The sequence below is a fragment of the Propithecus coquereli genome, unplaced genomic scaffold (assembly GCF_000956105.1).
Source record: "Propithecus coquereli isolate 6110/MARCELLA unplaced genomic scaffold, Pcoq_1.0 Scaffold482, whole genome shotgun sequence".
Classification (NCBI taxonomy): Eukaryota; Metazoa; Chordata; class Mammalia; order Primates; family Indriidae; genus Propithecus; species Propithecus coquereli.
This window is the reverse complement of record NW_012150641.1, coordinates 896,830-924,494: the sequence shown is the minus strand read 5'-3', so window position 1 is coordinate 924,494 and position 27,665 is coordinate 896,830. Positions and strand designations below refer to the sequence as shown.

General features: G+C 47.6%; 1 protein-coding gene and 1 pseudogene across 2 annotated transcripts; both read right to left on the bottom strand.

The window, feature by feature from the left end:
* The window catches only part of LOC105819381, a 38,281-nt pseudogene extending 32,822 nt beyond the window's left edge, over positions 1-5,459 (bottom strand).
* A 621-nt stretch (positions 5,460-6,080) lies between these two features.
* CCDC42 (coiled-coil domain containing 42) lies at positions 6,081-20,026 on the bottom strand. Of its 2 annotated transcripts, XM_012655644.1 has the most exons (7): positions 19,712-20,026; positions 19,256-19,361; positions 18,817-18,921; positions 16,668-16,865; positions 9,985-10,206; positions 9,711-9,869; positions 6,081-6,368 (listed from the first exon to the last, which is right to left on the bottom strand). In XM_012655644.1, the coding sequence occupies exons 1-7, from the start codon at positions 19,792-19,794 to the stop codon at positions 6,291-6,293; spliced, it is 951 nt and encodes a 316-aa protein (XP_012511098.1). In that variant the 5' UTR covers positions 19,795-20,026; the 3' UTR covers positions 6,081-6,290. The 2 variants fall into 2 exon arrangements, with proteins under 2 accessions (XP_012511098.1, XP_012511099.1); XM_012655645.1 differs by lacking the exon at positions 9,985-10,206 and having other exon boundaries at positions 6,291-6,368; positions 19,712-19,990.
* Positions 20,027-27,665: the final 7,639 nt, after the last annotated feature.

Below are 27,665 nucleotides of genomic sequence, written 5' to 3'. Positions count from 1 at the left end.
GCCTGGCGATACAAAACAAAAACAAATAAACAAACTCCTACCCAGAGCTCAATCTTCGGTTTCTTATTCTTTTTCTTTTCTTTAATAAAATCCCCGCAGTGCTCTCTAGTCCCCTTAGAATAAAACCTGAGATCCTGGCAGAGGCCTCCTCAAAAGGCCCCACGGAATCTAGCCCCTGCCTGGCTCTGCGCTCATCCTCACCCTCATCCTACCTCCGCCTTCGGGCCCACCCCTCCCAGATCCAGGCTCTTCCAATTTTGTGGTGACTCACCCTTACTCCCTCTCTTTCTCCTCCTTCTCACCATTGGCTAAAAAAAAAACCCTATTTATTCTTCAAGTCTCTTCCTAACCCTTACATTGCTGCCTCAGAAAGGCCTGGTGGGTTCCCCATCACCTCCCCTCGTAGGCTCCCATAGCACCTGGTACATCGTGACAGCCAGAGCAGCGATAATTATTTTATAACGATTGGTTTAATGTCTCTCTTTCCCAAGAGACCAAAAGCTCCAAGAGGCAGGAACTGTATCCATTGTTTACCGCATTGTTCCCTTTGCTTTGCTTAGGGCTTGGTACACAGGAGGTGCTCAATAGAACCATTATTTGTCTATTGAGTGAGGGTTCTGAGGTCCAGGTGTGAGGGTGGAGGATGGGGGCAGCGAGGGGGAGGGGGAATGGTGCATGTTGTGGCTGTGAGGCGAATTGTCACCTCATACAGAGAACTATGGGTTGGGCTGTGATGGCTGCCTGGCCTCTACTGCACAGTCCGGACTCCTCCACCTGCAGTCGGGGCTGCCCGCAGTTGGGCATCGGATTCCTCAGTCTTGTCCTCAACTACTGCTTTGAATCTTGATTTTCCTTCTATTTCTCACCAGGCTGGCCTTCCTTTGTACTAATGAAAATGCTCCCATTAATCCTCAAAATGAAAATGCTCCCAAAGTATCTCAAAATGCAAACAGTCCGGCGGTTCCTCAGAAGATGAAACATAGAGTTAGCATATGACCCAGCAATTCTACTCCTAGGTATGTACCCAAGAGAAATGCAAACATATGTCCACACAAAAACGTGTACAAGAATACTTGTAGCAGGAAGGTAGCCAGAAAGTAGAAACAATCCCAGTGCCCATCAACTGATTGTTGGATAAACAAAATCTATGCTACATATCCATGCAATGGAATGTCATTCAGCTATGAAAAAGACCAATGTACTGGTACACGCTATATCATGGATGAACCCTGACATCATGCTAAATCTAACGCAAAAAACATACATATTATGATTCCATCTATATGAAATGTCCAGAATAGGTAATTCCATAGAAATAGAAAGTAGATAATGGTTTTCAAGGGCTGCAGTGGGGTGTGGGATTGGGAGCTAATGGGAGTGACTGCCAATGGATATGGAGTTTCTTGAGGGATAATGAAAATGTTCTGAAATTGATCGTGTCCATGGTTGCACAACTCTGTAAAATACACTAAAAACCACTAAATTGTAGCCTTTAAATGAGTGAATTTTATGGTATATGAATCATATCTCAATAAAGCTGTTAATTTTTTTTAAAAAAGCAGTAGTTCTTAACTTTATTGGATTAAGATTCCTGGGAGAATTTGCTGGAAGCCATGGACTTTCTGCTGTCCACCCCCCACACCCATCCCCACTCTCACCCACCCCAGGCATGAAAAATCCATATGTGCTTGTATATAAAAGTTTCATTTAAAAAAAATCAGGAGAGTCTCAGACTGACTGAATCCCATTTATTCACTCCCTAGAAGGTGATGAGTCCCAGGGGAACATCCTGTCTTGATGAAACTATCACCAGTAAATGTGGGGTCAGGTGCACATCGGAAAGATTTTCCACCTGTTCCTCCTCTCTGCCTTTAACCACCTTGTCATAGTCCCTCCTTGCCACCACCCCCTCTTCCTTCTCAAGCTGTTTTGACATCCTTTCCCCATCAATGTGGTAGGCTGAGTTCTAAGATGGCCACCATGACCTTCACCCCCTGGTGTTATGATAAAGGGAAGATTATCTGGGTGGCTCTAATCTAATCACATGAACTCTTTAAAAGCAGAGTTTCTCTGACTGGTATTGGAGGACAGTCAGATTCAACCCCTGACCGGGACCCCATGTGCTGCTGCTGGCTTTGCAGATGGAAGGGGCCATGCAATGAGGGACGCAGTTGGCCTCTAGGAGCAGAGTGCGGCCCCTGGCTGACAGCCAGCGGGGAAAATGGGGACTCAGACCTGCAGTGCGGGAGCTGGATGATGTCAGCAACCTGAATGAGCTTGGCTGTGGGCTCTTCCCCTGAGCCTGCAGGTGTAAGCCCAGCCAGCCGCCCATGTGATTTTAGCCTTGTGAGACCCTAAGCTGGAATCCAGTCCAGCCCACACGGATGTCTGACCTACCACTGTGCGATAACAAGTGGCTGTGCGTTTAGTGGGTTTAGGACTCCGAGTTTGCGGTAATTTGTCACGCAGACTAGAAAACTAACACGATCAGTCTTGCATCGCTGTGCAGCTGGCTGTCATTCTGCAGGATGTTCCTAGATCCAGCTCTTTCCCTCATAAAATTCCTAACATGGTTATTTGTCCCCCATCTCCAAGGGTGATATCACACTCTGGTTTTCTCCAAGCCCAGCCCTTGTCATTCCCAACTCTGTGGTCGACACTAGGAGCCTCTCCCTGGAGTTTCAAAAGTCAAAGCTAAGGGGAAATCTCAGCCCACTGTAGGTGGGGAAGCCGAGGTGAAGCCTGAACTCAGCTCCTGTCACAGATCTCAGAGGGCTCTTATCTCCCAGGAAAAGAGAATTAGCCTGAGGCAGGGTCTCAACACCTTGCAATGCACACAGGAGACTTCCAGGAAATATTGCTGGGATTGAAAGTCCCGGAGCAGAGAAGCTCACTCGGGTGCCCAAGAGATCATCCCTGAGATTGTTTGAAAGAAGTGGAAGCTTCTAGAGCCCCTCCCATTGACAGGAAGACTTGTCCGTAAGATGTGGGACTCCAGCCACGAGCCTGGGCAAAGGGCTTTGAGGGTAAAATCACGTAAGGTGTATGATCCCAAGGGCTGATAGTTAATCCTGCATAAGCAGGGCCTCTTTGGCTACCCCAGAGAGACCTAGATCACCATAAAGACTCTTGGTTCGAGTCCCATCCTCGCCAGCAGCTTTTGGGCTCCAATTGCCGTTTGGGGACTGTGTGTGTGGCATGGCATTGTGACAGACATGTGGCTGTGTGCCCCCCTGGCTGCTTGCAGGCTCGGCTCTTACCCACCTGAGCCTCTCCTACCCCCTGCCCCTTCCTTCCTCCACGCCGTTCCATCAGGTGGAGCGAAAAGCTTTTGATGGGGAGCAGGTGCTCTAGCACTGACAGCAAAGCCCCGAAGGGCTTCCCACCCTCCCTCCCTTTATCCATGCAACACCACAGCCCTACTTCCTGCCTCTGATGAGAACCATTCACTTCTGGAACCAATCAGTTATTTCTCTCATGAGCTAGTGTCTTTGCTTGCTGGGAAAGCTCCAATCAGGCCCTTAACTTCATCTTCTTGTTCTTGGAACATGATCTTGTGCATCTGGAGTCCAAATCTCTTCTGACTGGGCAATCTTGGCTTCTTTATGTAGATACAGGGCCCAGGGTGGCTTGTGCTAAGGGACTGAAGCGGGTTAGGGTGGGCTGGGGTTGGGGAGGGCCTATCTGTGACCACCGCTCCCCCCGCCAATGGGAAGCCCTCACTCAGGCTCGGATAATCCCTGTACCTTCTGGGTTCGCTCTCCCCCTTTCTGTGGGCTCGGAAATGAGTTTGTGGATTTGTGGCTTCCCTTATACTCAAGAAATCTGCCTAGATCCACAGAATTTCTTCTGCCCCAGGGATGGGCTCTTTTGTAAACCTGAAAAATGCAACAATATCAGGGCGAATTACGCATGTATGTAAACACGCGTGTTTAGATGAACTTACGTGTGATCACAGGAATTCTAAGTGTGACCCTTCACGAGTCCCCATTTCAGTCATGCAGGAAAGCTGATGCTACAAGGCGGTGAGACAGAGGACAGAGCAAGGACAGAGGCAGAGAGAGGGCCTCTGGCTTCTGGCACACGGCCTTGGGGTGGGGCTGAGGGGCCTCGCGCAAGCAGGAAGTGTGTTCAGTCCCAGCAGGCTGGGCTTCTCAAACGCCACCTCACAGACACAGCAGAAGATTGGGGGCTGGGGGCAGATGTGTTTATCGCGGAGCTGGGGGAACGGTCTGTTTTGCATCTTCTAGGACCCAGCCCAGGAGACTCAACTCAGGGGAAGCTATTTTTGCATTCCCCAGAATTCCTTTTCCTGGGTGTTTCCTGTTAGAGTGGGTCTAGAGAGCTCCCCACAGGGGATCTGAGGGCGGAAGGGAAGTGGCAGCCAATCGTAGCTTGCACACGTTGTCGCCGCTCAGCTGATGTGCCCCATTGGTGCGGGGCCTGCACCTGCTCCACTCACCTCGGGTCCTCCTTCAGCTGCTCCAACCCCTGGGCCAGGCGTGTGTGCTCAGCTCCGTCCTCAGAGAAGGATCCCGGCTTCTGTGGGACACCCACACCACCAGGTTCAGAAGCCGCAAGAACTGGCCTGGGTTTCTGTCTGTCCTCAGGGGCTCCAGCTCATGCTTATGGGTTCTGACTTGTTCTTGGTCTCCTTCCACTTTGCCTCTGTATTTCTTTCCTAGTAACCTCCTCTGGGAACTTCAAGCCCTAGTATTGGGCGAGAAAATAGCAGCCCTACAGAGACTGCTTAACCAGCGCCCACAGCCGCCCGAGATCAAATCCCTGTAACAAAGACCGTCACACACACCAGAAGAAACAGTAGATATCTCTCAGTATCAATCTGCGTCTCTGACAGAAGGCTGACACAGGTTGTCATATGTACGACTCATCACGAGTTAGGAGATGAATGGGCCCAGGCACCTGACGGTGTTTGGCACCGTAAAGCAGTGGTTCTTCAACTTGAGTGTGCATCAGAACCACGTGGAGGGCTGGGTAAAGCCCAGACTGTCGGGTCACACCCCTGGAGTTTCTGATTCTCAGGTCTGGGGTAAGGCCTGAAAGTATGTATGTCCACCAAGTTCCCAGGTGCTGCTGGTCCAGGGCCCTCACCTCGAGGACCACTGCTGCAAGGTGTCGTGTACGGAGGTGAAGGGTTACGGGGACCCACACCAGAGCCCACCAGGGCAGCTGCAGCAGCGTCTTCCCTGTAGGCACTGGGAATCCCAGCAGGATCGCAGGGCCAGGGAGGAAACATGGATCCTTGCTTGGGCCTGCCCCTGGGCCCGAGAGGCAGACTGGCCAAGAGGGCACACACAGGCTGAGGATGGGCAGACCCAAGGGTGAATCCTGGCCCTGTCATCCTGTGGCTAGTGTCCCTGGGCAAGTGTCTTGCTCTGTGAGACAGAGACAGCGGTGCCTCACAGGGCTTTCGCAAGGCTGATGTAGATGAAGTGCATGTTCCCAAATGCCACTGCCCCCAAGTCTCTGACTTGGCTTATGCCATTGATGATTCAGAAACGTGCAATTAAGTGTTTGAACCTAAGTTCGAGACTTTATGTTACCTCTACTCAGTTTCATTTTATTGGTTTTAACCCATCATTCTAGCCTGCCGAGATGCTCCTGGGCCTTGGGGCTGTCACTTGGCACATTCGTGGTCCCTCACTAGTCACCGGGCAGCCTGCTAGCTGTTCCTTCATGGGCGTAGCTGATGCTGTGTTGCATATTTTAAGGTACACAGGACAGGGGAGTAGGGCATGCTCGCCAGGTCAGGGAAGAGTTCTTGACTCACCTGTAGAATTCTGACTTGGGAAGCTGCCTTCATAGTTTCTAGTGGGTCTTTGTACCCAGATTAGAAATACAAACTTTAAAAAAAATATATTTCTTGAGGTGATAGCAGAGAGAAGGGTCCTCTGTTGCCCACCTGAACTCTTGCTGTGTGTAGGCCCAAAGCCCAGGGGACACCAGACCTCAGATGTGGTTTCTAGTTCCTGGGCAGCCTGAGTGACCAGCTTGGAGAGGCAGAGCTTGTGGGGGTTCTCCCCTCATTGACGCTCTTCCGCATGAATAAATCACTAAAAAGAGAGAACTTAAGAACAAACTTCTTATAAAATTTAATGATTTCAGGGATGGACTGAGGCCCAAGGAGAAAATGACCACGTGTTCCTTCACCAGTAGATAAAGCACCGGGGGCCTCCGTGGCCGGACTGGGCTGACTGGACTGCAAGCTCCCCGGGAACTGATTCTCTCGCAGTCTCTGTCTCAGAACATTCTGGAACCATGCTGTCTCCTTAAACCCGGACTTGTTGCTGTTCCTTTCTCTTCACCTCGATCCAGATGTCCGACAGGTCTTGGATAAACTGCTGGATCTGAAAAGGCAGGGGGACCACAGTTAACCCCAGCCATCCAGAGGTTTACTCCATTCCAAGATGGAGCATCTCGGGCATTAATTTGTAAGGAGTTCATTGCTTTCCTGTGACTGGCTTTTTGAAGAAGCCACTTTCCCTCACTTGACAATATTTTGAGGTGAAATTGAGTATCAGGGTAGCAGATTAAAAGCAATAAATGGGAATGGAGTTGGGAACTCCTAGAGGCAGACACAGTGACAACACAAAGTGCAGGCTGACGGTCTAACGGAAGGGAGAAGGAGGGATCACCAGCACACCGTGGGAGTGAAAGCATTTGGCAGGCAGGGCCCCGTCAGCGTGGGGGCAGACGGCCCTCCACAGCGTGACGGCCGTCAGGGTGTCATGCACTCGAAACCCTGAGCTGATGCTCCTCATGATAATCTTGAGTCGTGAAGAGAAGTTTAAATTCTATTCACTGGCTTCTGTTTCAAAGAGCACGAAATCAGTGAGACACAGAGGAAAGGGTGACACTAGGTCAGGACTTAGCTGTGCTCCGGATGCAGCGCTGGGGAAATCACTCCATCTCTCTGGGACTCAGTTTCTTCCTCTTTAAAAAGGGAGGAGGCAGGAAGGGTTTGCCTGAATGGCCTCTAAGATCTCGGTTCTAAAACCTCTCCTTTTCAAGGCCGTCTCTGGAGATGGGACGACACAGACTTTGTTCAACGTGCTCAACAAGCCTGTCAACTGCTAATACTGTTACCATTACTGCTGTAATTCCTATTTTTGCAAGTGAGAAAACAAAGAGTCCATGAATTTTAAAGCAACTTTCCCAAGATTACAGAGAAGACAAGTTCAGCATTTCCCAAACTACGTTCCTGTACATGGTCACGTACCCCAGAAAGAGTTCTGTAATCTAGTGAGTCTTAGAAACACTATCTGCTGGGAGAGCCTCAGGGCACAGGACCATACATAGCAAAGATTCTATCAAGTCCTGTTCTTTTTTTAAATCTTAATTTAAGTGAGAGTTTTCTAAATGTATTGGTCCATGGAGTCCTTTTATTTCTTCATAGGAAACAATATCTCAAGATTCTAGCATTTGCCAAGCACAGTTTGGAAAAGGCTGTTCCGGATAGTTTGGCCTTTCTTCAGGGATGATGCCAAACCTTTCATGACACAGTATATTGAATTCAAATTTTCTTGGCCTTTTGCAGAATCACATTTTCTAAGTTATACTCTGTACCATGTCCCTAGTTCCATAGAAGCGGCTGCTTCATGAAGCCTCTGCCTGTATCTGGTTGTTGAGAACACGATTCACTGAGTGTCTCCGAAGCCTCATGGAGAAATTTCCCTTAGAACAAAGTGCCTGGAAAAAGCATGCTCCCTCTGTGAAAACCTTATATATTTTTTTATTTTAGTACAAGAACTACGTGCGCCTTTTCATTCTGGTTACCTGGAAGCTCAGAGCCAATTATTGCTCCTGTTGAAGGCCCTTATAATCCAAGAGTCACAGACTGTATTTCTCTATCTAGTGTTCATCTCTGATTTTAACTTATACTTTCCCAAGTCTTTGTTTTTAATTTTTCAGGCTAGTTGGCCATGTATATTTTTGTGAGTAGGCTCATATCCCATGAGAATGAAGTGGGATATTTTAAAATAAATTTACGCACTATGAAGTACTCCTATAGAGGCAAACCAAGGTTGAGGGATTAAGAAACCTCAAAATTCGGAGTGGACGGACTGCAAGCTGTGGTCTGAGCAGGGAGTGCAAGGGCAGGAGCAAGGGGCGGGAGGACCCACCACCCATCACAACTTCCTTTACAACAGCTAAAGGAAGGGGGCCCTATTGTGGGAGAGGGGGATCTTCCAGGCCAAAATTCTTTTTATAATAATGCTAAGACATTATTTGCCTTTTATTCTGTCACAAGTACACAGTGGTGTTTACTGGAGTGGAATTTCCATGACATATGCTATCACAACAGAATGAATGCAGAAGCAGACATGAAAATGCACCTGTCCTCTATTAAGCCAGACATTAAAGAGATGCAAATGTGTCGAATAACGCCACTCTTCTCTCAAAATATTTTTTGAAAAATTTTTTCATGCAAAATGCTATTTCTGTTAACATGATTTTTAATGGCATCTTAAAATGAATTTATTAAACATATATTTTTAAATTTCCTGTTTCAATTTCTAATATGGTAAATATCAATAAATATAACCCATCTAAAGAAAATCTCTCCAAGGGTTCTCAATACACTTTAAGAGAATAAAGGTATCCTGATACCAAAATGTTGAGAATTGCTGCTTCCAGAACAAACTTTCTTACAAATCTCCTTCTTTGGACTGTAAAATTTTATAATTCTGTTCTACTAATAACAAGCCTTAAGATGCTGATTATTTGCTTTAGGGAAATCCTTCTTCCTGGCTGGTCAGTGAGTGAAATCCTTTACATTTCGTGAGTTTCACTTTTTTTTTTTTTAAGTAGGGAAAGTGCCTCTTAGTCAATTGCATTTATTGGCTGGTGTTTCGTATTCATTCACCAAATACTTACTGAGTGACCAGCATGTGACAGACATTGTTTTAGGTACAGGGTGGATATAGCAGGGAACAACAAAAATCCCAGTCTTCAAGAGTTTACTTTCTAGTATTTCACAGCAGAGCTAAAGGTGTTTGCCGCAGAAACAAATAATTATTTAGTCATGCTTCTCTGCATATCAGAAGCACCCTCAGTGCACCTGCTGGTGCAGGGTTTCCCAAAATGTGGGATGTGTATATCTTTGGCCACAAGTGAGATGATTTTAGGTGGCACGTGGATGTGGCTGGCATTAACTCACTTTGACTCATACAGTGAAAAAGTTATTTCCTTTTCAATTTCCTTTCAATTATTTCAAGAACATCCAGATTGGTACTAATATGACTTTAACACTTCTCTAAACTTGCCAAGTTTTCCTTTTAACAAAGTGTGGGCCTTAAGCACAAGTCTTCAGCAAGCCAAGGTATCTCACTAGAATCTAATAAGACTGTTTTGCATAACCAACGGATACAATAGTTGGTTCCTCCTACTGGGTTGGGCCAACAAGGGTCTTGGGGATAATACAGTGGTTCTCAAAGTGTGGAACCCCGATCAGCAGCATCACCTGGGAACTTGCTGAAGATACAAATTCATGAGTTCTCATCTCAGACCTACCGAGTCAGAGATTCCGGGGCTGGGGCCCAGCAACACTCCTCGTGCCCCAGGTGATTCTGATGCTGTTAAAAATTGAGAGCCACTGCTCTGCCGAATTCATTCTTACACTTAACCTCCTTGGGGAACCGCCTTGGCCCGCCAACCCAGCCGGTCCCAGCGCCTGCACTTCCTCCTACCATGTCCAGCTGCTTGTGCGTGTCATCCAGCGACACACTGGTGGCATCCTTGAGCTGCTTGCTAACGATCTGGAAGAGGTTCAGCGTTGCCATTTTAATAGTGCCAAGCAGGAGGGTCTTCTTGGCGGCGGTGTTCTGGATGTGCGCCCAGCGAGATTCCTGCAAAGGATGAGGGCATGAGCCTGGCGGGTGTGTGTGCGCGCGCGTGTGCGCGCGCATGGGGCCTTCAATCACCTAGCGCCCCGAGGTCCCTGCCCCGACCCAGCCCCCTCACCCAGATGATGACATCGCTGCGGGCGCGGTCGAAGCGCATCTGCAGCCGGGCCAGCTCGTTGTTGTGCTGCAGGATCTCATCGTCCTTCTCCTCCATGTAGCGCGCCAGCCGCGCCTTGGCGCGCTCGATCTTCTCCTGGCCCTCCTGCGCAGACTGCATGAGGTCGTGGTGCATGCTCACCAGCGTCTTGTAGCGTGCGATCACCTCGTGGATCTCCTCGAACTGCGACCGGGGCTCTGGTCACTGCACCGCCGGTCCCCAGGGCCCCGATGCAGCCATCCTGGTCAGCCCACTCCCAGCTTGGACGCCTGGACACCAGGACAGGCAAGCCCTGGGCCAGGCTTACCGGCTGAGGCTGTGAGGATGTCAGGGTCCCACCACCCGCTTCTCGTGGGCTTGTATGGACCATGGTCCATGTGTTGGGAGGGTGCACAACTGGACCAGGGATTCTCAGTCTTAGTTACATGTTAGAATCACGGGGGGGAGGCTTGGAAAGGCGTCTTCCAGACTCCACCCCCAGAGATTCAGATTCAGATTAATGAACAGGTCTGAGGTGGCCCCTGACACTTGATTTTTGCAAAAGGTCCTCCAGGTTTTTCTAGGCACAGCCCCAAGATTGAGAATGGCTGGTGGAGGACATTTTGAGATGTCTCTCAAGGCAATAAATTTCCTACTCAACAAGAATCTACCAAGAACTACTTACAAGCCAGGAGCTGTGCTAAATGCTAGAGACGTGGCAGCAGATAAGAAAACCAGGCTTTCTTAGGAAGCCTACAGCTTGGGCAGCACGAACAAGTAAACAGTTTCAATACAGAGTGCTAAGCCTATGTACAGTTGAGGGGTGGGGCTGGACGGAGACTGCTGGGTATTGCCTTCAAGCATGGTACTCTCTGGTACTTATTCAACATTTGCTGAGGGAGAAGCAGGGGTTTGGAGAGGGTACTAGTGGGGCAAGTGGCCTGCCAGGCTCAGCTTACCTCCTCTTGCATGATCCGGAACCATGCCACTCTGGCCCCAACCCGCAGGCCCCACTTAAGGGAACAGAAGCCCCACAACCACACCTCTTGACAAGGTGGTGTGAGCGCCTGTTCTGTGATGCCAAGCTCACCTTCCCAAGGCCTTATCACAGTGTGCCTTCCAGCCATCCAGGGGACAGTCCCTGAGCATTTTCTCTATCTCATGACATTTCCAATGATGGACTGATGTCCTGGGAACTGCCCTGTTGGACCTTCCCCAAATATGCCTCTTCAGGGAAGGGCCACCCAACCCAGCGTTGGGGGAGATGGGAACAGCCAGAAAAGGTTTCCCGGGAGAAAGGATGGCTGAAAGGAGGCTGCGGGTATGAACAGAGGACAGCAAGGCAAAAGCAGGTGGGGGAAGGTGAGGCAGTGCTACAGGTGGAGGGCACAGCCTGGGTAAAGATGAATGGTGGGGGGAGTGTAGCATGTTCAAGATGCTCAAGGTAGTTTAGTATGAGTGGCCTGAATTCAAGATGGGGAGGGAGAGGCCGGGGGCGGTGGCTCACGCCTGTAATCCTAGCACTCTAGGAGGCCGAGGCGGGAGGATCGCTTGAGCTCTGGAGTTCGAGACCAGCTCTGAGCAAGAGCGAGACCCCGTCTCTACTAAAAAAATAGAAAAAATTAGCAAGTCAACTAAAAATAGAAATAAAAAATTGGCCGGGTGTGGTGGCTCGTGCCTGTAGTTCCAGCTACTCGGGAGGCTGAGGCAGGAGGATCGCTTGAGCCCAGGAGTTTGAGGTTGCTGTGAGCTAGGCTGACGCCACGGCACTCACTCTAGTCTGGGCAACAAAAGCGAGACTCTGTCTCAAAAAAAAAAAAAAAAAAAAAAAAAGATGGGAAGGGAGAAATTGACCTGAAGAAGAAGAAGACAAAGAAGTGCTCAGTAAACCTTAGGAAGGGGTGTGGATCCACTGAAGGATTTTAAGCAACAGAAAGATAATTTATGTCTGCGTTTCTAAAAGTTCACTTGGCAAACCATGTAACAGCACATGCTAGTTAAAATGAATGAACTATAGCAGCGCGACCAGGAATGCATGTCTAAAACGTAATGCTGGTGTCAAAAGGACTCGTGCCAACTCGAAGAGGTTCCCATAGCCCAATGGTGGAAGACAATTTGAACATTAGTAAGAATAAGTGTGAAGGATTGAAACATATCAAATGTGTTAAAAATTCATCAGTTCATAATGATACTAAAAACATCACAGGTCATTTTCAGAGGATGCTGGAGAACAGATTCATTGCTCTGAAAACTATAAATAAAATATCGGGTGTTTAACAAGTTTTTTCTTTAAGACCCACATAATAATCAAACAGTTGGTGAAGGAAAGCTTCTCTTTATGAAGTCCTTTCCTTTATGATAGTATCTAGCTAATAAATGAAGAAGGGTTGATAGTTAGGACCTGTCCCCAACACTGAGGAAACTATTATAGTATTCTGACCTCTGTCATTAAAGATTAATTTTTCCTGTTTGTACACGTATCAGTGGAAGCATACAGCATATCCTCCTTCGTGTCTGGCTTCTTTCCTTCAGCCCAATGTCTGTGACACTTAAGAAACATACCAACCAAACGCAGTGTGAGGACCTTGTATGGACGCTGATTGGAACAAACCAAATGTACAAAAAGCATTTGTACAATACTTGACACCGATATTGGATATTAAGGAATTACTATCACATTTTTACTAAGTATGACAATGGTATTACTGTATATTAAAAAGAGCTCTCCTCTTTTAGAGACACATGCTAAAGAGCTGCATATGGATAAAAATACATCATTTGCTTCAAAATGGCAGAGGTGAGAAAGTGCAGGGGACAGGACAATGAAGTGATAATTGGTGGAATCAGGTGATGAGTCATGGGTGTTCAATAGACTATTCTTTCTACTTTCGCGTACGCTCGAAAATTTCTATAATAAAAAGTTTTTTTAAAAAAACATCATTGAAGGCCGGGCGCGGTGGCTCACGCCTGTAATCCTAGCACTCTGGGAGGCCGAGGCGGGCGGATTGTTTGAGCTCAGGAGTTCGAAACCAGCCTGAGCAAGAGCGAGACCCCGTCTCTACTAAAATTAGAAAGAAATTAATTGGACAACTAAAAATATATAGAAAAAATTAGCTGGGCATGGTGGCGCATGCCTGTAGTCCCAGCTACTCGGGAGGCTGAGGCAGGAGGATAGCTTGAGCCCAGGAGTTTGAGGTTGCTGTGAGCTAGGATGACGGCACGGCACTCTAGCCCGGGTAACACAGTGAGACTCTGTCTCAAAAAAAAAAAAAAAAAAAAAAAAAAACCAAAAACATCATTGATTGGAAAAGGCAAGTAACAGAAGATTATGTACCATGCTATTCATAGTTTATGGATATGTAATATGCTACAAGGTAACAAATACAAGCATGAAAGTGAGAAATTTAAAAAGCAGAATATTGGTGAGCTCCGAGGAGAGGGGAAGAATGAGATTTGGAAGGACGCACAAGGGGTTTCAGTTACTGGTGTCTGATTTCAGAAAAAAGAATCCGGGGCAAATAGGGAAAAATATTAAGATTTGACAAAGTTGTGTGGTAAGTACGTGGGTGCTGTTATGTGTTTCTCTATACTTTCCGGTATGCTTAAAATATTTAAACAAAATAAAGGAAGAAAGAAGGGGGGAAAGAGAGAGAGAGAGAGAGAGAGAGATCTCATGCTGGCTGTAGAATGCTGAACAGGCTGGCCGGGAATGACCGTGGAGTTCAACTCCAGATGAGGTACCATTGGTAATGTGGATGAGGAAGGGGCAGGGACTGGATTCCAGAAATACTCAGGAGGCAGAAAAGACGATATCTGCTGATTGATAGCTGCAGGACTGAGCAAGAGGGAAGAGTCAGAGATGAGGCCCCGAGCTCTGGTGGGGCTGTGGGTGGGTGGCCGTGCCATTCACCAGCACAGGACACACCAGCAGCAGGACTGGCCTGGGGGGTGGCAGGAAGCAGATGAGATGAATGTGGATGGGATGAGTTAGATAGAGTTAAATACGAGGGTCTGAAGCTTAGGGGAGAGATATGGGCAAATTTCCTGAATTCTAAGATATATATTTTACCAGCTCTAAATTTGAGACATATCTTACAATTTATCTACTGTTTTAATATGGCAGTCCTCCCTCACTCCCTACTCCACCCCAAACTCCCAGTAGTTAAATGAACAATTTATCTTACAGTAGCTGGTACCTTAGAATGGAGGAAATAACACAGATTTGGGACTTAAACATAAATATTAGGTTATTAAGTATGAAATGTCTGATTTCCTGACATTTACTAAGTTGGACAGTTGGTATTGCTGACATTTCACTGTGACAATTCTTGTTTTATTTTTATTGTGAAGGTACATCCTCAGTCTTTCAAATATACATTTTGGCTTGTGATTATCTTTCTCATTTTTTTTTAAGAGCAATTTTTGTGAAGCCATGGATAAGTCAAAAATTCTTATTTTCAAATATGAGTTCTGCCATGAAACTAATGCAACCCAGACAGCTTGAAATATCAATGAAGTGTTTGGGAAGGATGTGGCTAATGAATGCACAGTACATTCATGATTTGAGCAGATCTGTTCTGGTGATTTTAATCTTGAAAATGAGCCTCACGGGCAACCTGAGACCAAGGTGGATAATGATGAGCTGAAAGCTGTAGTGGAAGTGAATCCATCTCTTACCTACAAATGATTAGCAGCAAAGTTCGATGTTACTATTCCAACAATACTGGACATTTGAAACAAATTGGCAAGGTAAAGAAGCTGGATAGATGGGTTCTGCACAAATTAAACTAGCATCAGAAGGGAAATTGTCTCGAAGCTTGCCTTTCTTTGCTGACAAAAAGGCGAACCATTTCTACACTGTATTTTTATGTGTGATGAAAAATGGATTCTTTTTGACAATCACAAGTGTTCGGCACAATGATTGGATAAAGAAGAAGCGCTGAAACACGTCCAAAACCGAATGGTGTCTGATGGTGTCTGTTTGGTGGTCCAGCGCTGGTATTATCCACTACAGCTTCATGAAACCTGGTCAATTGATTACAGTGGATGTCTACTGCAACCAGCTGGACAAAATGATGAGGATGCTTGCAATGAAGCAGCTGAGATTGGTCAATAGAGACAGGTCAATCCTTTTGCAAGACAACACTTGACCACATGTCTCATAAACAATGCCGCTCCAACTACAGAGGCTGGACTTGGAAACTCTTGTCATCCACCGTATTCACCAGAGCTTGCACCAACTGACTACCACTTCTTCCAGGCTTTGGAACATTTTTTGCAAGGAAAAATATTGAATTCTCAACAAGCTGTGGAAAACATGCCTTTCGAGATTTCATTGCCACTGTCTCTCCAGGCTTCTTTGCTGCTGGCATAAACAAGCTACTGTTAAGATGGGAACACTGTGTTGATAGTTTAGGCGCATACTTTGATTAAGCATCCTGCTCCTTGTTTGAGATATAATAAACTAAACTTCTGATTCGAAATCAGACATTTCATATTTAATGACCTGATAAATTAGGTTCTATATGGAAATTGTGGGGACTTTTAAAAGTTATGCATCCTTTGTCTCCCTGATCCCCTCCCAGTACATGGATCCACACCCCTGGGGGGGACCTCGCTCCACCACGATGAGGAGCTATCCCTGCTGCTGGTCACATGGTGGGGGATAATCACTGACATAGCTGGTATCTGTGGGAGGCCCCAGGAACTGCTCAGGGAGAAAAGCGGAGGGTCTGGGACAAAGACCCCAGAACGTGTATGGAAGGACTTGGGAAGAGAAGCTCCCAGAGGAGCCTGAGAAGGAGGGGCCAGAGGCAGGAGGAGAGGAAGGTGCCACAGAGTCGAGGGCAAAGGTAGGTTTTAGGGAGGAGCATCAAGAGTGCCAAATGCTGCAAGAGGTGCAGCAGGAAGGGGCTGAGAAGTTCCCTGAGCTCTGGCTGCAGGACTTTAGGGAGAGTGGCTGTCAGTGGCATTGGGGGGCCCACTGAGGAGTGGTTAAAAGCAAGGGCTCTGCCACTGACAAGCTGTCAGACCCTGAGCAGGCGACTTCACCTCTCCGTGCCTCTATTTCCTCTCTGTGACAGGGTAATAGGTTGCTTTCCTCTTGGGGCTGGAGAAACATGTGTAGAGCACTAAGCCCCATGCCCAGCACGTGCTGAGCACTCCAGCGCGGCAGCAGGTGTGTATTTTCCGGTTCCTCTCCCTTCCTCTCCTCAGTTGACTCTCCAGTAAACAGGGGACACCGAAGAGGAGGGGAAGCAGGGATAGATGTGGATGCCGGCAAAGCTTCCCGCAGGTTCTCCAAAACCTGGTTCCCCTAATACACATGCACACCCATGTGCACTCACACACACGCAGCTTTAGACAGACACGGCCGCGGACACTCATGTAGACATAAGCACACAACTCATGCAAGACATTTACACAGACACACTTAGACACACCACAAGGTCCCTTGAGAAACATGACCTGCCTCACCAAGGGCTTTTTCTAGCCACCCTCCAGGACTAGCTGCATTGCCTCAGAGCAGGGTGACCATCTCACAGAGCCTCTGGAGGCCCAGAGGGTCCCCAGTCCCCAGACAGCTGAGGCTGAACTCCACTCCACAGCCCCAGGTCCCCAGGGAAGAGGAGGTGCCAGGGCCTGTCCCCAACTCCTCGACTCACCTCGGAGTTCTCCACCACCTTCTCCAGGTACTTGTTGAAAATGGAGTAGTTATGCAGCTTGACACTCAGCCGCTGGTGCTCCAGCCTCAGGGCCACCATCTCCTGCTTGGCCTTGGCCAGCTCCCGCATGCGCTGCCTCTTGAGCTCCCGCTCCTTGTTGGCTTTCTTCAGGGCTCGGATCCGTTTCTGGTCATTCTCCTGGGGCCGGGGGAGGTGACACTGGTCAAGCAGCTGTGCCCTGCCCTCCTGGGGCCAAGGGTGCCCTCAGCCCCTACTGTCTGCTGAGCTCAGACCACCCTAAGGATGGGCAGAGATTGCTGGGCCACCCATGTGGAAGAGGAGGGATGAATGAAAAGGATCTCCAGGGGTTGAAGCTCGTGGAGGGGATTTCTGTGGACTGAAGTGGGGTACAGGAAATGGTGAGTACAGAGGTTTAATCCAAAGTCAAGGGGGGGCCTTGGGGGAGCCGTGGGAAATGATTCTGATGCTGTGGGATTTGGGCTCTGGACTTCAGAGAGCAGACTAGGGAGAACCCAGGAGAAAAAACGGTTGGGGGAGAACCATGTTGCATCAGGCTCAGTGTACAGAGAGAACTCAACCCCAGCAAAGGCTGAGAAAGTCCAGAAGTGGGTGCAGGAACCCTTCTGACAAAGTATCGATTGTTTCTATTCTTAGCAGTGTCTATTTGTCATGGAGCAGATTCCTGGGCCCAAGTTGGGAGGCCCAAATTTTCTCCCGATTTGGTACTTGGTGCTTCAATTCCTTCAGCTATAGAGATGTGAGGCAGTAGCCCCTCTCTTCCAAAAGCTAAGGCAACAGTGCTCAAGCTATAGGGGGACGAGATAGGAGACATTCCTGGTGCAGAGGGCCTGGCAGGCTAAGGCCATTCCACAGAGCATGTTCCTAGGAGCTCAGACCGGCATCTGGCCGGGGCTGGAGGAGATGGTGCAGGCCATTCGATGCTCAGAAAGACAGATCGAGGCTGAGCTACTGCAATCGGACCAACCCCACCTTCTTCCTTCTGCAAAGCCCTCCCCCTAGATTAGGGGCAAGCCCACTCCTCACATCGCACCTGCACTGTGTGGCTCCTTTTTCCCTTCAGAGGCTCCCGTGATTCCACATGGGTGGGCATGTGTGGTGGTGTCAGAAGGAAGGACATGGAGGATTTGTACTCCGCCCCATAAGCCCAGGAGAAGACTGAGGGGCCCTAACCCAGTAGCTTTCAAATCTACTTTTGCATCAGAACCCCCTGGGAAGCTTTAAAAAAATCTAGATGCATGGGCCCAACTCCAGAGCTGCTGAAAGCAAGAAGAGGGGAGAGAGTTCCCAGGGTCTATATTTGTAACAAGCTCTCTGGGATTCTGAAGCTGCTGATCCTCTGAAAATTTGGAGAACCCCTTCGCCCCAGATATCCTGCCACCCCAACCATTCCATGAGTGTTTCTCTGGCTGGTGACAAGGACTGGACCCTTGGACAACATGACCAGCCCATCAACTTCCCTTCCCATGTGGTTTAGGCACAGAGTGGGGCGGAAGATGCTTAAGAGCCAGGCTGCTCTGTAGCAGAGGACAATAATTACACCCTCCCCACCAGAGCTGGGCCATGCCCTTCAGTGTTCCATAAGTGCTGGCAGGAGTGGGACTGGATAAATCTGGATTTTAAGATGATTAAATTGTTCCTCTAAGGACCTAGTGAGAGAGGTTGTCTTGGAATGGACTCTGGTGCCTGGTCCTTCCACTGTCCCCTGCCCAAACCTTCAGCACAGAATCAGGACAGAGGGATGGGGTGGAGGGGGGAATAAAACCCATCTCATTCACTGTTGTGTCCCCAGGTGCTCAGCCCTGACCATGGCACAGCCATCCATCCATCCATCCACTGGATAAACTGTATGTCCCGGGGACCGGCAAGGACATAGGAAACAGCCACCTACAGGGGCAGAGACTGACAGGTAAACAGGAAATTACAAACAGAGCAATAGGTGAGGGACATAACAGATGCCTGGGGAAGCACCAGGCATTGTTGGAGCACTCAGGACACTTTTGACCCAGGGTGAGGAGTCAGCAAAAACGAGGTAGAGGAGGAGGAACAATTTGCCCGACTGCAGAGTGTGGATCCCCTGGCCTGTGTAGCAGTCCACGCCCCCTCAAACCTGGATGAACTGCTCAAACTTCTGGATGTGGGCCTTCAGTTGGGCTTCCTTGACACCCAGTTCCTCCCAGCGCAGGTTCAGGGTTTCCATTCTGCGCTGAAATGTCTTTGGGGCAGGGGTGGGGAAGCAGAGAGGTCAGGAAGGCCCCTGACCTGAGTACCAAGGAGCACCCCAGCAGGCTCTATCCCCAGGCCTAGGAGGGTCCACAGGAAGCCTCCCACTTTCTACCCCATGCCTGCTCAGAGCAGAGCATCCCAGGACACTGGTAGCCCCAAGATTCAGATCTTTTCTATTGTGCCCAGAGAAAAGAGACCAGACCACAATCTAGGACTCCTGGTTCTAGCCACCTCCACCCACACAATGGAGGGCTGTCCTTAGGCTCTCCCTGAAGCCAGCCCACCCCCTTCCTTCCCACATCCCATCCCCGAGTCCCCCACACCTCCTTCTTCTTCTCCATAGCCTGATGCATGATCTTGGCCTCCTTTTTCTTCTCCAGTAGACGGATGGATGGAGAATCCAACTGTTTCTCAACATTGGGGAACTTCCTGCCCAAGACACGCGCAAGAGAGGCCTCAGGATTTGAGACCTGGGACAGGCTGGGGCTGGGAGTAACCCGTGGAGACAGAGACCCATGGGGAGGGAAAGGGGTCCTCTCCCTGACTTAAGGGGAAGGAATGGTGTGCTAAGAAGGAGAGAGGGGCACTCTGGTATTAAGGGAGTGAGCTGAGGTAGGGTGACAAGGTGTGGGACCAGGGTGATGGGGTGACCAGTGCCAGAGTGATGGGGGCAGGATTGTTAGGAGTGCTGGATCATAGGAGAGGAGGGGCAGGTTGGAAGGTGGGTGTGGGTGATCCCAGGCAGAGGGGTGGGGTAGGCCAGGCCCTCAGACACTCACTGCAGCAGTTGCAACAACCTTTCCCCATACTGAAGCCGGAAGTACTCGGCCAGGTCTTCCTCTTCCATGATGCCCAGACTCATGGTGGCAGTGACCTACCTGCCTAGACAGGTGACTCTTCGCAGTGAAACAGTGGGTGACAGAACCACAGGTGGCTCAAGGGGGGTGGGGCTCTTGCTTCTCCCCTCCTCCTGCTTTCAGGGTCCCACAGAGGGTGGACGTTTGGGAGACTGAGCAGAAAATGGCTGGAGACTGGGGATCCGCAGCTCAGGATGATGTGTCCGGTGGTGATGGGAGATGCGGTTACCTAGCAACGGGCTGTCTGCTTCGGTGGACCAAACATGGAACCCAGGCATTGCCCTTTGACCCCTGTCCCCGTTGACCCCATTCTTGCTGGGGTCCTTGCTCTTGGCTTCAGCCCTTACCCCTCAGGAATCCTGAGGAGAGGTCAGGCGTGATTAGAGGCTGGTTGCCACGGAGCCGGGGGGCCTGGAGGCAGGGCTCGCCTGTCGGTGGCTGAGAAGGGGCATTTGGCAGAGGAGCGGCCTTGGCCTCTAGAGGGCCCCTGGGGCCTCCCTCCCGATTCTGGCGTGAGTGAGGCTGAGAGGGGCTGGGCCTCAGACGACGGCCCAGGAGAGCGGGAGGGAAGCACAGGGGAGCCTGGCTGCGGGAAGATGGTGGGGGCCACGTGGGCGCGCGTGTGGGGAAGGCACAGGCGGAGGCCCCGGCAAGGCCCCCGACTGTAAGCGACTCAGGGCCATGGCCAGTGTTTGAGGCTCGCGGAAAATGAAACAGGAAGAAATGCCAAAACACGGCAACAGAACCGTCCCCTATTTAAAATGTTTGCTTTGTGATGGCGGCCTTCCTCGGCCCGTCAGGACAGTGCATAAACTCATTTGGCCCAGAGTCCGATCTCTGCATTTGAGACGCGGGTGGGAGGCGGACGCCCTGGGGTCCCCTGCGCTCGGGGCTAGGCCCTGGCGCTGTCCTCGAGCTCCATCCCGCAGGGCGCAGGCCTCCTCTGCTCGCCCGGCTTCCCCTCCCGCAGGCCGCGGGGCTTCCCTCTCCGCCCGGAGCGGAAGCTGGGGTGGGCCCGGATAGGGTGGGGGTCTCGGGCCGGGCGGTGACCCGAGCCCCGCAAGCCCACCCCTGCCACATTGCTGGTTGTCTGGCGCCCCCTTCTGGCTGCTCTCCCGCACCCCCAATCCCTGCTCTAAAATCCCAACCCGGGACCGGGAGACGTGGTTGGGGGGCGCTGCCGCCCCCCGACCCCCACTCTCTGCCCAAGCCCTCAGAGCCCGCCGCAACACACGCCTGTCGCTTCCGCCAGCCGGGAGGGCTCAGCAGGGGCAGCAGGACAGATCCCACCCCACTCGGAACACACCACCCACCCCCTCACTACCCCCACCCGCCCTGAGCCCCTAAACCAGAGATGGCTCTCCCCGCGAGCGCCCGGAGAAACAGCCCCAGTAGGGCGACAATAAGCACACCAATAACGACTCTAAGCTCCTCAAAGGGTATTTCTCTCCTTGTTTATTTCTCTCCTTGTCCAGACTGGCGCCTGGCCCAGTCTATTTTGGGTTTCCCTCCCTTTCCCCTGACGTTGTAGCTCAGTTTGGGGGGCTGTGTAATGCCAGCCCTTGAGGAGGAGGCCGTTTCTGGAATCACCTGTTTACCACGGCATGTGAGACATATCCTTGATGGTCTGTGGAATCAGGTGGTCCAGGGCCGGCTTGGTCCCTACAGGTAGCTATAGCTACTAAGACATCCCCTTCTCCTGCCCGCGTGACCCCTCCTTTCTGGAAGCTCCTTCTGCTGCTTCACTTGGTGCCTAGCGTGAGAGTCGTGAGGAACGTGATCCCTCGCCCACCGCCATCCTTCTCGGTGGTCCCACTGTCCTCCTAGTGGCTATGGAACAAGATGCAGGGCTGGGTCGGACTTACAGAAGTCCGTGCTTTCTTCAAGGCCCCTCCTCTTCCCTCTCTGGGTGAGCCCTGCTTGCTTTTCAAACCACCCTTCTCACCTACGCCACCCACCCCTGCCCTTTTCTATCTTGATATTTGCCTTTGAGCCAAAACCTCCTAATGGGCCAATAGACATAGTCTGTTTTTCTGTCCTGTGCTATCCTCCCTCTGAGACAGTTATCTGCTTAAAAGGGGGGTGGGTAGGGGAGAATATCAGGAGAAAAAAAATTATAGGTTAATATCTAAAAAAATATTATCCTGGCATACAGACCAGCATAGTGCTAGGTACAAAAAAGAGGGAAGTTTGCTAATATTGAAAGAGCATTGAGGGTGTGAGGAAACCAGTTTTTGTCTATATCATTCCATCTCATATATGTCTTATATTCCATATCGGTGGAATCATGCAGATACATTATGTTAAATATATTTCAAAAGGATGCTATGGAAAACTCCTTGTATTGGTCAAACATATTAATGTTAGTTGCTGTAACAAACAGCCTCAAGGCTTAACAAGGTCTGGAGTGGATTTTCCTAGTGGGACAGCTCTCCTGGGAGATCTCTTTCAAGCACTGATTAGGGATCTAAGTCCCTTTTATCTTGCATCTCTAACATATCTGCCCCTGACCTCCAAGGTCACCGTGGAAGGGGAAAGAGAGAAAACACAAAAAAAGCCGCTTGTGCTCTTAACAAAGTCATCACCACTTCCATTCATTGACCTCTGTTGGGAACTGGTCATGCGGCTATTTACGTTATGAAGGGCTAGAAATATGGATTAGCTGTGTTCCCAGGAAGAAGAAACTATTTTGAAGAGCATCAAACCAGTTTGTGCTGTACTGTACTCCTTTTTAGAATTAAAAGAATGTCTGGAAGTAAGCTGAAAGCAGAACTTAATAAAGAAATGAATTGTAGAGAAAGAAAAAAAAAAAGAAAGAAAACAGGCAATCACTCTCTTAATGGAAACATCAAATTTAATTTAGGGCAATGTTAAAAGGATAATTTACCAGGACCATAAGTACAAAATGGCTTAATACTGGAAAATCTATTAAAGAAATTAATTCTATCAATATGTCTCATGATGAAAGATTTAGCATCATTGTGATAGATTCCAACATGGCATTGAAAAATTCAACATCCATCTTGATTTTAAAAAAACCGAACCATACTTTATTAATATGAGAAAAATATCTGAACCTGACAGACAACATTAACATTTATACTAAAGATACTCATGTTAAAGTTAGCTTTCTGCTGTCACTACAATCACTTAACATTATTTTAGATGCTCCAGCTATTGCAAAAAGACAAAGAAATTAAGTTTTTCTTTTTTTACATAATGGCAGATGCTGTGATGACGTACTGTGAAAATCCAAGAGAATGATTAATTAGCGAAAAACGATTAGAATTTAATGTAATACTATGCAATTTATGAGAAGAATGAGGCTCATTTATATGCATGGACATGAAGAGATATCTATGATAAATTGTTAAGCGACAAAAGCAAGATGCAGAACGGTAAGTATAGTGTCATCTAGTTAGTCTAGTTAGTGTGGTTAAGTACAGAAAAAGCTCTAGAAGGATCTTACCATACCTCTGAGGACAGGAATGGGGTGGGGAGACGGAGATTGTTTTGAATGGTTCTTTCACTTTTTCTCTTTGTATTCCTGTATATATTTTAACATGACTATATGTTACTTTTTTAATTTTGAAAAAATAATAGAAAAAGATATTAATTCGTATTGGCAGCAACAAAAGAAAATTCTTAGAAATAAATTTGCCAAAAAATATGCAGGACTTTAAAAAAGAAAACTTAAAATTTTTAACTGAGGGATATAAAGAAGAATTGAATAGAGACTTACAAAATTTCTGAATAATGGCTCAAATATTACAAAGATGTAAATTCTATCCAAATGAATTTAGGAATTTAATGTGATTGCACTCAAAATCCTAGAGAGAGTCCCCCTCTCCCCAGAAGCTGACAAAATAATGCAAAAATTCATTTGGAGAATTAGAGTACTTAAGGAAATATGACCTGATTGGGCTTGCATGGTCCCGGTTTGTGATCCTTGATACAATGAAACAGAATAGAAAGCCCAGAAACAGACCCAAGTTATATAGGAATGCATTGACCAGGGCAGAAAGTGTAGATTATTTGACAAATGGGGCCTTTGGGTCATGAGAGTGGTGGCCTCTTGATGGGGTTAGTGCCCTTGTAAGAAGAAACAGGAGAAGAGAGCTTGCTCCTTTCTTTCTGCTCTCTGTTATGTGAGGTTACACTGAACAGACAGCCATCTGCAAGCCAGGAAGCAGGCCCTCCCCAGACAACGGATCTACCAGCACCTTGATCTTGGACTTCTCCCCAGCCTCCAGAATTGTGAGAAATAAATGTTTGTTGTTTAAGCTACCCAGTCTGTAGTAATTTATTATAGCAGCCCAAATTGACTAAGACACTCACCAACACCGTATATACCAATCTCTTTAATTTTTGCCAGTCTGATAAGTGAAGTTATACATCTCTATATAGTCATCTCTTCTTCTGTGTGTCTCCTATGCATGTTTGATGCACATTTTTAAAAAATTGTGCTGTTTTGCATTTTAATTGATTTGTAGGTCTTTATGTGTTCTGAATAGTAATCGTACATTTTTGATACTCCCTTCTACTCATCCTGATACTTTTGAGTGGGTTGGTTGGACCATCATTGGATACAGCAAGAACGGGGAAGACAACCAAGGTGGCAACCAGTGGCAGGCTGACCAATAGCTGGGAACCCAAACTGATTCCCCAAGTCCCCAGAAGAATGAGCTTTACCTTCTCCTAGTCTTAGGACTCTCTGAAAGCAGAGATGGCGCTAAACAGAAGAGGTGGGGAAACCTCTGGTCTGCCTACGTTGTAACCATGCCACTGGGAGATTATAGATACAGCAGACCTGCAGTCCCCAGGAATGTTTCGAGCTCTCAGGCTCAGTGCAGACCATTGTTAACAACCTACGTCCATCCCTTCATGACTTCATTCTTTGACTTTGCACACATACTTCCCCAAACTCCTCCCAGACTGTATTTGCTTCATTTGCATGTGGTTTAAGGTATCAGTGACATGAGGAGGGGTCTTATAGTGGAGGCGGTTTGTAGCGATGTCTGCAGAGCTCCATTTGCTTGAAGAAAAATTGTGTTCTTGGCTCAGCCACTCTTGTGGTTACAAAGACACTCTGTAGCCTCCTCCTCCTCATCTCGTGTCTCTCACTGTCTCCTCAGAGTTCATTGACTTCAGTCATTTGATTTCTACTAAGTAAATCCAATGCACTTCCCCCTCTCTCATACAATAGTTTTCACTTATGACTAATACTGCCCAGCGTATATATGCAAATATTTTCTCCCAACCTATGATTTGTCTTTAAATTTTGCTTATGGTGTCTTTTATCACTGAAATTTAAAATATTTATCTAGCCAAATCTATTGATCATTCTTTTTATTTTTCTGAGTTTTGTGTTTTCTTTAGAAAAGTCTTCCACACTCAAAATTATAAATATATTCTAATGCATTTACTTTAGAATTGTATTTTTAAAAAACTTTATTTTAAATTGAAGTAAAATATGCATAACATAAAATTTACTCTTTTAACCATTTTTAAGTGTACTGTTCAGTATCGTTAAGTATATTCATGTTGTTGAGCAACCAGTCTCCAGAACATTTTCGTCTTGCAAAACTGAAACTCTATGCCAGTTAATCAGCAACTGCCAATTTCCCCCTCTTGTCAGTGCCTGGCAACCATCATTCCACTTTCTGCCTTTCTGGATTTTATTTATTTTAGTTACCTTATGTAAGTGGAATCACACAGGATTTGTCTTTTTCTGACTGGCTTCTTTCACTTAGCATAATGTTCTCAAGGTTCATCCACGCTGTAGCGTGTGTCAGAACTTCCTTCCTTTTTAAGGCTGAATAATATTCCATTGCACCACAATTTGTTTAGCCATTGATGGGCTTTTGGGTTGCTCCCACTTTCTGGCTGTTGAATAATGCTGCTATGAACATGAATATTCAAATATCTCTTTGAGACCCTGCTTCAATTTTTTGAGCATATTGGATATATATGTGGAATTGTTGGATCCTATGGTAGTTTTATTTTTAATTTTTTTGAGGAACTGCCATACTGTTTTCCATAGCAGCTGCACCATTTTACACTCCCACCAACAGGGCACAAGGGTTCCAATTTCTACACATTCTCACCAACAGTTGCTATTTCTGTTTTTCTTTTTAATAGTAGCGGTCGTGATGGATGTGGGGCGATATCTCATTGTGAAATTATATTTTTATTGAATTACAAAGGTAATAAGTGAATACATTCTCATTACACACGATTCAAACAGTTTAGATATATCTGGAGCCCTTTTTGTTCACCACCCAATCCCATTTCCCGGAGCTGACCACGCATTCAACAATACTTATGTTGTGTATTGTGATGGGCTTAGTATCTGCGTGGTCTTGGTGTTCTTCTGGGCTGGGGATATAGCGGTGACCAACACAAGGTCCCCACTTCTGTGGCATCTGGGAGGAAGAAATAAGCAAGAAACAAACACTAGTGACTATATCTGGGGATGCTATCTTCAGGGCACTGCCTTTACTGTCATCACGAGTGATTAGGGTGTCGGGAGTTGGGACAAAGAGCCAGTCGGTGCCCACAGACACAGGCATCTCCCATAAAACCTTCCCTCTGCTTTACTGATCCTCCGGGTCTGTGGGCCTAGGGCCTGTGACTTTTTTAGGAGCCTATAACAGTGTTTGAAGCCTGAAAATAACTACTGGCTCTAAAATACAAAAAGGAAACCACAAAATAGAGAATAAATGTTTAATTAAATGTGTACAAATATAACATGCCAGCTTCATGAATTAACTTTAGCATTCATACAGCATTTCACACATTTGAAAATCATCTGTGGATTTAATTTCCTCGCTTCTTAAGAATTCCCAATTATGCACAGATTTTTTGGGAAAAAAAGCAAAGCAAATTGTGAATTAAATGAGTTACTCAGACAAATAATTTCAAAAGCAAAATTATAAAAATCTTTCCGCTCGCTTTTTTCTCCCAAATTATTTTTAATGTAGACGGGAGTGCATTTTAATCTATCTGCTATGGCAGCGTTTAGGGCTTAGTTATGTTCACTGCAGGTGTGGGTTGTCTAAAGATGGCCCCAGTGGGTTTTCCCTAATAGAATTGTGCAAGGCCAGGGCCCCTCCTGAGCCTGGCTATCTTTTCATGAATGATTCTATTATTGCATCTTGGCACTTTGCTGAGGCTGAGGATGAGAAGACCCCGCCTAGGTGGTTTCAAGGGCCACAGAAAGGGAAAGGATGAGGCAGAAGCTTGGTTGTGTTCATCTCACTGGCTAGTTGTGGGCCAACCCTGGGCTTGGAAGCTGGCCTCAAACCTCAGCCTGCTCCGTGGCTTGTCCCTGAAATGTTAAATGACTCCCTGCTCTGTTCTGATGCCCGATTTCCCAATGCTGGCATTTCTGAGAAGAGAACTCCCACTGGCCTAAACTAACAGCTCTGCAAGGCAGTAGCTGAAATAACCCCTTTCCTTCTCGGATGTTTGGGGCTTGTGGCTCTCTGCCTGCACCAGGAAGCTGGCTGATGCTCTATGTCCACCTCCAGAAGTGACTGCCAGTGACTTCCTCACGTAGGAAAGACCTAAGTGAGTAGGAGGAAGCTCCACATGCTCTGACCCAAAACATTCCATCCATTCGTTCTATTACTCTCCTTGCCTGGACCCTTCAGCAAGGACGCCACCTCAAGTATCTCAATAGTCATACTTCTCAGTCTTCAAACATCAAATCTGATTTTTTAAAAGGAAATTATTGTCCCTGAATATATACATCTGTGGAAGTGTAAAGAAGTCCTGGAATTCAGGATAATGGTTACCATGTCCTGGTGGTAGTGGAAGGAGGGACATGGTCTGGGGAGGGTTACTATTAATATTAATATATATTGATAATGAG